Genomic DNA, 12006 nt, shown 5'->3' on the forward strand with positions numbered 1-12006 from the left:
GAGTGCTTAGTTTTCAGTGATGTCCACTGTAAATATTGCTCGGGCATGTAGGAATGAAATCAGGAGGGCCAAATCGCACCTGGAGCTGCAGCTAGCGAGAGATGTCAAGAGTAACAAGAAGGGTTTCTTCAGGTATGTTGGCAACAAGAAGAAAGCCAAGGAAAGTGTGGGACCCTTACTGAATGAGGGAGGCAACCTAGTGACAGAGGATGTGGAAAAAGCTAATGTACTCAATGCTTTTTTTGCCTCTGTTTTCACTAACAAGGACAGCTCCCAGACTGCTACGCTGGGCATCACAAAATGGGGAAGAGATGGCCAGCCCTCTGTGGAGATAGAGGTGGTTAGGGACTATTTAGAAAAGCTGGACGTGCACAAGTCCATGGGGCCGGACGAGTTGCATCCGAGAGTGCTGAAGGAATTGGCGGCTGTGATTGCAGAGCCATTGGCCATTATCTTTGAAAACTTGTGGCGAACCGGGGAAGTCCCGGATGACTGGAAAAAGGCTAATGTAGTGCCAATCTTTAAAAAAGGGAAGAAGGAGGATCCTGGGAACTACAGGCCAGTCAGCCTCACCTCAGTCCCTGGAAAAATCATGGAGCAGGTCCTCAAAGAATCACAAAGAATCAATCTTGAAGTACTTGCATGAAAGGAAAGTGATCAGGAACAGCCAGCATGGATTCACCCAGGGAAGGTCATGCCTGACTAATCTAATCGCCTTTTATCATGAGATTACTGGTTCTGTGGATGAAGGGAAAGCAGTGGATGTATTGTTTCTTGACTTTAGCAAAGCTTTTGACACGGTCTCCCACAGTATTCTTGTCAGCAAGTTAAGGAAGTATGGGCTGGATGAATGCACTATAGGGTGGGTAGAAAGCTGGCTAGATTGTCGGGCTCAACGGGTAGTGATCAATGGCTCCATGTCTAGTTGGCAGCCGGTGTCAAGTGGAGTGCCCCAGGGGTCGGTCCTGGGGCCGGTTTTGTTCAATATCTTCATAAATGATCTGGAGGATGGTGTGGATTGCACTCTCAGCAAATTTGCGGACGATACTAAACTGGGAGGAGTGGTAGATACGCTGGAGGGGAGGGATAGGATACAGAAGGACCTAGACAAATTGGAGGATTGGGCCAAAAGAAATCTGATGAGGTTCAATAAGGATAAGTGCAGGGTCCTGCACTTAGGACGGAAGAATCCAATGCACCGCTACAGACTAGGGACCGAATGGCTAGGCAGCAGTTCTGCGGAAAAGGACCTAGGGGTGACAGTGGACGAGAAGCTGGATATGAGTCAGCAGTGTGCCCTTGTTGCCAAGAAGGCCAATGGCATTTTGGGATGTATACGTAGGGGCATAGCGAGCAGATCGAGGGACGTGATCGTCCCCCTCTATTCGACATTGGTGAGGCCTCATCTGGAGTACTGTGTCCAGTTTTGGGCCCCACACTACAAGAAGGATGTGGATAAATTGGAGAGAGTCCAGCGAAGGGCAACAAAAATGATTAGGGGTCTAGAACACATGACTTATGAGGAGAGGCTGAGGGAGCTGGGATTGTTTAGCCTGCAGAAGAGAAGAATGAGGGGGGATTTGATAGCTGCTTTCAACTACCTGAAAGGGGGTTCCAAAGAGGATGGCTCTAGACTGTTCTCAATGGTAGCAGATGACAGAACGAGGAGTAATGGCTTCAAGTTGCAGTGGGGGAGGTTTAGATTGGATATTAGGAAAAACTTTTTCACTAAGAGGGTGGTGAAACACTGGAATGCGTTGCCTAGGGAGGTGGTGGAATCTCCTTCCTTGGAAGTTTTTAAGGTCAGGCTTGACAAAGCCCTGGCTGGGATGATTTAACTGGGAATTGGTCCTGCTTCGAGCAGGGGGTTGGACTAGATGACCTTCAGGGGTCCCTTCCAACCCTGATATTCTATGATTCTATGATTCTATGAAATAATATATACTTTGAAATTATGGAGGGCTGCCAGTCCCTCCCCAGAAAAAGTTACAACTAATTTCTTGTGAAAAGTTTGATTTTTGACTGCTCTCCAATCTCCCTCAAATTGAAGTTATCTTCAAATTTCAGGAACAGCTTCTCTTTTATGATAGACCCTCATTTCATAAGTTTGCTGGACATCAAAGAAGGAATTGTACAATTATGATTTTGAGTTTTCTTAGCTCTTTTTGTTTCAACAGTTTTGTGATTGTTTTTTGCCATCGAATATATAAAAAACCCCAAACACAATCTTAACACCCCCCCACACCCCAAATGTCTGGAAAACTTTGCTTACAGGAATGTCATCATAAATATGTAAGTTGTTGCTTGTCAGGTTTTAAAGATATTTTCACTTGTTTTTGTATGAATATACAAAAATAGATGGGACACATACCTATACTTTTTTCGCATATAATTAATGTATGTTCTTAAATCCTGAAATTTTAAACACAATAAAGTTTCATATGTAATGTGAATAATCAAAAGATTTTCAGTGTTTCCTTGTGAATGCTTAAATTTACCACAAATATTTTTAAAGCACATTTTAAAAATGTTACAATATCACATGGTATGAAATACCACGGTGAAAACACAGGAGAACCTTTTATTGGTTATCCTGCAAATGTTTAAATTAGGCACATGTGCTTAAACCTTCACAAGACAACAAAGAAATATTTTCCCTCTGGGGTGCAATACACATTAGGTCATGTTAACACATTTATAGTTTATCTTTCAATAATAACACTTGATAAGTATAGCCACTCATAAAACAAGGAAGTAACGGGAGCTCAACACCTTTGAAAATAAGGCCATTTTTATTTAGATTCCTAAACATTGATTTAGGTGTATAATCAGACCTCAGGTTTCCTCGACTATGTTGAACTATCCGTTGAGGAAATACCTGGAAACATTTATATTAAACAGAGATGGAAACCAGAGGAAATTAAAGTGTTCCAAATTCTTGCTGACAGTCTCATTTAGGATAAAGGAAAACTAAACAGAATGCTCAATGAATCTGATGTACAGCCTACACAAAAACAGACTTACCTTCACAAAATGGGGGTGAGCCCACAAACTGCAACTTTGCATTCAGCTTGCAGGTCAACATGTCATTTCCAACCAGGGTGAAACCAGGATGACACTTGTATTTGGCAAAGTCTCCTGAAAAGAATCAATGACAGGCTCTTCTTAATTACTCCTCCGGATGATCTATATTATCTTTTACAATTTGAAATATGTAATATTTCCCTTTAAAATACATTATACAGTAACTGTATAAAATAATGTAGAAATGTAAAAGGAGAAGAAAACTGGAAATATGGATCTCATAATATCTGTCAGGAAGAGGAAGGAAGGAATAAAGGGAAGATTTCCATATTGTATTATATTTTCAGGCATTGGGGATACCTTAGAAATGTATTCAGGAGGAGAATGAGATGTAGTAATGATTTAATTAAATTTTAAGTGAAAGTTGCATAATGGCCAAGTGTGCTAGCATGAGTTTTATGAGAAAATGAGATACAAATGTCTCACCTATTTCAAAATCATCATCTTCTGTAAGTAAGTCAGCCTGTGGAACTGCTGGTGGAGGCTGGCATTTCTTTAGTTGATAAGCTACAAAACAAAATTTAAATACTATTAAATATTAGATTAATAAAATTTATTATAATGGAAGTTAACACCTTCATCCTACAATTGACTGTGCAAGAGCAGCTGTGTGCCCACATGGAGTCACATTGAAACCCATGCACAGTCAAAATTGCAAGATCTGGGTCTAAATTCTCACAACTAAACAAATCAGTTAAAACATGATGGTTACATATCTCATGATTTTGCATAATATTTCTAAAACAATATGAAAAATGTCCATTAGCAACACAAAAATATGCATCTCACACACATTAGTCAGTCCAGTTCATCTCTGGTTTAAAATAACTGAGAGAAACCAGGAATGAATTTGACTCAATATATATTTTACTTAGCAAAAACAAACAAAAAAGCCAGATGACTACTAATGAAATGCTTCCAATAAGTTATTAAAAAACAAATGTGAAATAGTTACTATTTCTTTCTAAACTAGTTTCTATCAGCTCTTCAAATTTGTTGAGGATATACAATTTCAGGAAACATGACCTACTGGCTATAGTGTTTACTGCTCTGAACAGTCCCATTGGGAAAATAAGCACTACAATTACTATCATGATTGTAGCTTTGGGTACTTAGTTTGTCTTTACCTGTGCTGAACATTTAGGGCTTGATTTTCTCTCTGATAGCCTAACAGGATAATCCTGGCTAATATCTCCAAAAAAAGATGTCAGCTAGGGATGGGAATGCACATATTACACACATTAATCTCTCTCCTTCTGTGGAAATCAGGCTCAGTTAAGAACAAAGCTACTCCCTATATCCTCTGAATCCCTCCCCCACCTATCAAGTTACAAAAGTTAAAAAAACAAACAAATAAATCATAATGGGAATCAATCCTCAGGCCCCTCTAATTGTGGCAGATTTGTGAGTTACTGCACCTCTGTAGGCATTGTGCAAGGAGAAAGGTGGATTGAGAACCATGAATACAGGAAGGGGAAAGCATGCATATGAGGTACTCTCATCCCTGAATATCTTTGTGTGCCCTGAGAGTAGAGTTAGTGTTCAAACACCCCATTACACTATTCCTCATAACTATGTGTATTGACCAGAGATGGTACAGAACCTAGTTACACACGAATAAGTGCACTCTTGCATAAAAGATGGGACAGGATTTTGCCAGAAAATATGAAAAACAAAATAGTTCAACATTTAATATTTAGATTTCAGTTTGTCCAAAAATATCACACTCAGACCTAAAGAATTCAAAAAAATGTGCATGAAAATCTGTACTACTACATTAAAATCGCAGGCCAATTAAACATGATTAATTTATTTGCTCAGTACGGACATCATGGTTAGGAAATATTCATAAAATCCACAAACTGATCTGCAAAACTATATGTTCCCAGGAAGCAGACTGACCATGGAAATTGAGGACAAAGAACCCTCCAGTTGAAAAGTCACTGTGAAATTTGAGAAGCACTTGATTGGTCGAGCTGTAAGCTGTTTCAAGAGCTGTGTTCCCACTGAAAACACCCAGCTGAGGTGAATTTTGGTCAGGACCATCCCTAGGGACCAAAGGAAAGAAAGTAGTCTTAGTAAAAACCTATATAATTAACATTTAAATTAACAATCTATTTTCTTTTGATAGCAGACTAAATCTTTGAGAAAGCAAGTTAATCCTAACTACTGTGGTTGAGGTAGTTTCAATTTATATTCAGTCTATGAAGGCAATGTTGAATATTTTTTCTAACATCAAAGCCTGACCCTTTGAGAGAAGGTTGGGAAAAATGCATGCAGTAGTCACTTTAATTTTTGCATAGGTAAGATATCTACAGGCTACCTTTAGAATCCTGGGTTTTCTACACCTCTCTTCCATTCTTTTCCCTTCCTATGTTTCACACATAAATCTGTTGTACCTCAAAAAATAAACAATTTTACATATCTGGAGAACTCTTGAAATCACATGATACCTTTATTGCCTGCATGTCAAATCCTGCAAGCCTTTTTTTATGCCAGTAGTCCCAGTACAATCAAGGGAGTAATGGTTTGCAGGATGACACTTTTGTTCATGATTGCCATTCATTCCCAACTGCTGTACAAATGTGCTAAGAAATCAAATAAGAGTTCTGCATCACACAACAGCAGGACAGACACCAAATATATGTATAAAGTAAAGTATGTATATGTAAAGTACACATCACAAAAGCTTCTTGATTCAGCTTGGGTTCAGCAGGTGTAACCTACAGAGGACCCACCAAAGAAGTGTTCTAGAGGTTGGAAAGTGAAAACAGTGTTTTAATTGTTCTGACTTTTTGGCTAAAATGTTTTTACATAATGATACTCAAAATGAAAATAGCTTAATATTATATGTGTGTGTGTGTATATATATATAAAAATACACATCACAAAAGCTTCTTGATTCAGCTTGGGTTCAGCAGGTGTAACCTGTATAACACTTGTATAATATTAAGCTGCTTTCATTTTGAGTATCATTATGTAAAAACATTTCAGCTAAAAAGTTGAAACTATACTCAAAATGAAAGCAGCTTAATATTATACAAGTGTTATACAGGTTACACCTGCTGAACCCAAGCTGAATGAAGAAGCTTTTGTGATGTGTATTTTTATATATATATATACACACACACATATAATATTAAGCTACTTTCATTTTGAGTATCATTATGTAAAAACATTTTAGCCAAAAAGTCAGAACAATTAAAACACTGTTTTCACTTTCCAACCTCTAGAACACTTCTTTGGTGGGTCCTCTGTAGGTTACACCTGCTGAACCCAAGCTGAATCAAGAAGCTTTTGTGATGTGTACTTTACAACAATATACTCCAGAAATCATTTAGCTTCTGCCCTTTCACTATCTTTAGATTAGAAGGATATTTGCTCACTTCAGTCTATGATGAGTTCAGTCCAACTTCTCACAAATAAGTAGCCAGTGTATTAATTCAGGTCTTGTTTATCCTAAACCTATCAAGTTAACCTCCTGATCACAGACAAATATATTATATATATAAAACCAGAGTATCCATGAACTATGTTTTAAAGAGTGCATAAGATATTATGTATACAATTGTCATTTGTCAAGAGTGTTTAAAGCATTTATCACTATTCGTTCCAGTACCTGCTTGGAAATTGACCACATCCTAACATAAATACATGGTGCCACTAATGACAACTATAAATAAATAAAATTAAAATAAAACCAACCGCTGTTACTTACCTTCTTGCAACAGATTTCAGAGTAGCAGCCATGTTAGTCTGTATCCGTAAAAAGAAAAGGAGTACTTGTGGCACCTTAGAGACTAACAAATTTATTAGAGCATAAGCTTTCGTGAGCTACAGCTCACTTCATTGGATGCATACAGTGGAAAATATAGTGGGGAGATTTTTATTTCCCATCCTACTGTTCTTGTAAGGTGCTGGAAATGGCCCATCTTGATTATCACTACAAAAGGTGCGTGCCCCTCCCCCCCCCCCGCCCTGCTCTCCTGCTGAAAGTAGCTCACCTTTCCTGGTCATTCTTGTTACAGTCTGTATGGTAACACCCATTGTTTCATGTTCTCTGTGTATATAAAATCTCCCCACTGTATTTTCCACTGTATGCATCTGATGAAGTGAGCTGTAGCTCACGAAAGCTTATGATCTAATAAATTTGTTAGTCTCTAAGGTGCCACAAGTACTCCTTTTCTTCTTGCAACAGTGGTTCTTTGAGGTGTGTTGGATATGTCCATCATACTGTAGGCATGTGTGCGCCTCATGGAGCAGTGCCAGATAATTTTGCCTAGCAGTACCTATGGGGTGACCCCACATATCTCCAAGCTCCTTGTGCTGCAAGTGAGGATATAAAGGATAGAGATTCTCCATCCCTCCTCCAGTTTCTTCACACTGGAACCTAATGGTAGACTCTCATGTGCTGGGGAAGGAGGGTGCACTGTGTAATGAACATATGCAAAACATCTTGAAGAATACAGTTATGAGAAGATAAGTAACCATTTTTTCTTTTTTGAGTGCTTGCATATGTCATTAAATTGTTGATGACTCCCAAGCTGTTACCCCAGAAGATGAGATTTGGAGTCTCCTCTGAAGAGGAACAGTTCGACCACCTTGCCTTGAAGCAGCAGACAGTGAATAATGACTGCTGGAAATACGGATTGAGGACCATGTCACTGCTTGTCAGACGTCTACAACTGGGATATGTGCCAGAAATGCAGTTGACTTTGTGCTCTTCGTGAATGTGCCATGAGTCTATTACTCCCTTAGCAGTAAAACCCATTGTGATGCACCGGGTGATCCACCTGGGGAGTCTGAGTTGTTATTGGATGACCTCTCATATATACTGCTTCGGATACAAAAAGCTAGGAAGAGACCTGGAAGGGCTTTTTTTATCCAGGTAAAAAGCCAATGTGCGACAAACATCGAGGGTGTGGAGTCTCCTCTCATCTCTGTGTGCATGTGGCTTTGGGAAAAAAAAAAAACTAGCAGGTAAATAGATTGGTTCATGTGGAAGTCAGAGACCACCTTAGAGAGGAACTTAAGGTGCAGTCTAAGCTAGTCTTTGCCCTTGTAGAAAGCTGTGTATGGTGGATATGTGACCAACACATTTAGTTCATCTATCCTCCTGACAAAAGTGCTGACCATTAAAAATGCTGCCTTTGCTGATAGGCACAGAAAATAACATGATACCAAGGGCTTAAAAGGAGGGTCCATAAGCACAGATAACATTAGATTCAAGTCCAGGAAGGCATTAGTTCTCTGAACAGCAGAAACAATCAAGACCTTTCAAGAAACTGGTCATGATGGGGTGAGTAGAGACAGTTTTATTCAAGGATTAAAAGCTGAACTAGCCACTAGATGCACCCTGACCTGAATGCTAAACCCAACTCAAGTTTCAAAAGATATTGAAGGATTGTCTGAATGTTAGTCTGTGTGGGAGAATTCCACTTACTCAGGTAAGTAGCTCTGTTGCAATGTTTGCTACTAATAATAAGAACATTCTGGACAGCCGCTGAGCAATGTGCTTTCTCCATACTCAGGCACTAATGTGAAGTGCAGCACTTGAGGAGTTGGGTGCAGCACTCATCCATGGTGCTGCACCAGGAGGTCTTTGGTCACTGACAACAGCAAGGGCTGCTGAGAGGTCAGATTATGGAGGTCTGAATGTGTCTGTCTCAGCGAGTCTGGAGCTATAAGGATCATTCTGTTGTGATCCTGTGTGAGTTTGATAATGATTCCAGGAATCAGAGGCACTGGTTGGAATGCATAGAGGAGATCCCTGTCTCACAGAAATAGGAAAGCATCCAGTATTGACCTGGGGCTGAGACCTGCTCTGTAGCACAAAGGGGGACACTTCCTGTTCTGATGGATTGCAAATAGGTCCACAGATTGAAAAACCTCCTGGGACAAACATCCAAGCCAGAATATTTGTGTTGAGAGATCATAGAATCATAGAATATCAGGGTTGGAAGGGACCCCTGAAGGTCATCTAGTCCAACCCCCTGCTCGAAGCAGGACCAATTCCCAGTTAAATCATCCCAGCCAGGGCTTTGTCAAGCCTGACCTTAAAAACCTCGAAGGAAGGAGATTCTACCACCTCCCTAGGTAACTCATTCCAGTGTTTCACCACCCTCTTAGTGAAAAAGTTTTTCCTAATATCCAATCTAAACCTCCCCCACTGCAACTTGAGACCATTACTCCTCGTTCTGTCATCTGCTACCATTGAGAACAGTCTAGAGCCATCCTCTTTGGAACCCCCTTTCAGGTAGTTGAAAGCAGCTATCAAATCCCCCCTCATTCTTCTCTTCTGCAGGCTAAACAATCCCAGCTCCCTCAGCCTCTCCTCATGAGTCATGTGTTCTAGACCCCTAATCATTTTTGTTGCCCTTCGCTGGACTCTCTCCAATTTATCCACATCCTTCTTGTAGTGTGGGGCCCAAAACTGGACACAGTACTCCAGATGAGGCCTCACCAATGTCGAATACAGGGGAACGATCACGTCCCTCGATCTGCTCGCTATGCCCCTACTTATACATCCCAAAATGCCATTGGCCTTCTTGGCAACAAGGGCACACTGCTGACTCATATCCAGCTTCTCGTCCACTGTCACCCCTAGGTCCTTTTCCGCAGAACTGCTGCCTAGCCATTCGGTCCCTAGTCTGTAGCGGTGCATTGGATTCTTCCATCCTAAGTGCAGGACCCTGCACTTATCCTTATTGAACCTCATCAGATTTCTTTTGGCCCAATCCTCCAATTTGTCTAGATCCTTCTGTATCCTATCCCTCCCCTCCAGCGTATCTACCACTCCTCCCAGTTTAGTATCATCCGCAAATTTGCTGAGAGTGCAATCCACACCATCCTCCAGATCATTTATGAAGATATTGAACAAAACCGGCCCCAGGACCGACCCTTGGGGCACTCCACTTGATACCGGCTGCCAACTAGACATGGAGCCATTGATCACTACCCGTTGAGCCCGACAATCTAGCCAGCTTTCTACCCACCTTATAGTGCATTCATCCAGCCCATACTTCCTTAACTTGCTGACAAGAATACTGTGGGAGACCATGTCAAAAGCTTTGCTGAAGTCAAGAAACAATACATCCACTGCTTTCCCTTCATCCACAGAACCAGTAATCTCATCATAAAAGGCGATTAGATTAGTCAGGCATGAATTATGCTGGCTGTTCCCGATCACTTTCCTCTCATGCAAGTACTTCAAGATTGATTCTTTGAGGACCTGCTCCATGATTTTTCCAGGGACTGAGGTGAGGCTGACTGGCCTGTAGTTCCCAGGATCCTCCTTCTTCCCTTTTTTAAAGATTGGCACTACATTAGCCTTTTTCCAGTCATCCGGGACTTCCCCGGTTCGCCACGAGTTTTCAAAGATAATGGCCAATGGCTCTGCAATCACAGCTGCCAATTCCTTCAGCACTCTCGGATGCAACTCGTCCGGCCCCATGGACTTGTGCACGTCCAGCTTTTCTAAATAGTCCCTAACCACCTCTATCTCCACAGAGGGCTGGCCATCTCTTCCCCATTTTGTGATGCCCAGCACAGCAGTCTGGGAGCTGACCTTGTTAGTGAAAACAGAGGCAAAAAAAGCATTGAGTACATTAGCTTTTTCCACATCCTCTGTCACTAGGTTGCCTCCCTCATTCAGTAAGGGGCCCACACTTTCCTTGGCTTTCTTCTTGTTGCCAACATACCTGAAAAAACCCTTCTTGTTACTCTTGACATCTCTCGCTAGCTGCAGCTCCAGGTGCGATTTGGACCGCCTGATTTCATTCCTACATGCCCGAGCAATATTTTTATACTCTTCCCTGGTCATACATCCAACCTTCCACTTCTTGTAAGCTTTTTTTTTATGTTTAAGATCCGCTAGGATTTCACCATTAAGCCAAGCTGGTCGCCTGCCATATTTACTATTCTTTCGACTCATCGGGATGGTTTGTCCCTGTAACCTCAACAGGGATTCCTTGAAATACAGCCAGCTCTCCTGGACTCCTTTCCCCTTCAAGTTAGTCCCCCAGGGGATCCTGGCCATCCGTTCCCTGAGGGAGTCGAAGTCTGCTTTCCTGAAGTCCAGGGTCCGTATCCTGCTGCTTACCTTTCTTCCCTGCGTCAGGATCCTGAACTCAACCAACTCATGGTCACTGCCTCCCAGATTCCCATCCACTTTTGCTTCCCCCACTAATTCTACCTGGTTCGTGAGCAGCAGGTCAAGAAAAGCGCCCCCCCTAGTTGGCTCCTCTAGCACTTGCGCCAGGAAATTGTCCCCTACGCTTTCCAAAAACTTCCTGGATTGTCTATGCACTGCAGTATTGCTCTCCCAGCAGATATCAGGAAAATTAAAGTCACCCATGAGAATCAGGGCCTGCGATCTAGTAGCTTCCGTGAGCTGCCGGAAGAAAGCCTCATCTACCTCATCCCCCTGGTCCGGTGGTCTATAGCAGACTCCCACCACTACATCACTCTTGTTGCACTCACTTCTAAACTTAATCCAGAGACACTCAGGTTTTTCTACAGTTTCGTACCGGAGCTCTGAGCAGTCATACTGCTCCCTTACATACAGTGCTACTCCCCCACCTTTTCTGCCCTGCCTGTCCTTCCTGAACAGTTTATAACCATCCATGACAGTACTCCAGTCACGTGAGTTATCCCACCAAGTCTCTGTGATTCCAATCACATCATAGTTCCTTGACATCACCAGGACGTCCAGTTCTCCCTGCTTGTTTCCAAGGCTTTGTGCATTCGTATATAAGCACTTGAGATAACCTGTTGATCGCCCCTCATTCCCAGTATGAGGCAGGAGCCCTCCCCTCACAGACATTTCTGCCTGTGCTTCCTCCCGGTATCCTGCTTTCCCACTTACCTCAGGGCTTTGGTCTCCTTCCCCCGGTGAACCTAGTTTAAAGCCCTCCTCACTAG

At 41.9% G+C, this 12006-nt stretch overlaps 1 protein-coding gene across 1 annotated transcript in view; it reads right to left on the minus strand.

Annotated features, from left to right (window-relative positions):
- CSMD1 (CUB and Sushi multiple domains 1) overlaps positions 1–12006 on the minus strand; it is a 1692034-nt gene that overhangs the window by 179160 nt on the left and 1500868 nt on the right. Inside the window, exons 44-46 of the mRNA XM_077812120.1 lie at positions 4987–5132; positions 3511–3591; positions 3025–3138 (exon numbers count right to left, since the gene is read on the minus strand). Of these exons, the coding sequence (XP_077668246.1) occupies positions 3025–3138; positions 3511–3591; positions 4987–5132 (341 nt within the window). The remainder of the gene's footprint in view (positions 1–3024; positions 3139–3510; positions 3592–4986; positions 5133–12006) is intronic.

This window comes from Eretmochelys imbricata, chromosome 3 (assembly GCF_965152235.1).
Source record: "Eretmochelys imbricata isolate rEreImb1 chromosome 3, rEreImb1.hap1, whole genome shotgun sequence".
NCBI lineage: Eukaryota > Metazoa > Chordata > Testudines > Cheloniidae > Eretmochelys > Eretmochelys imbricata.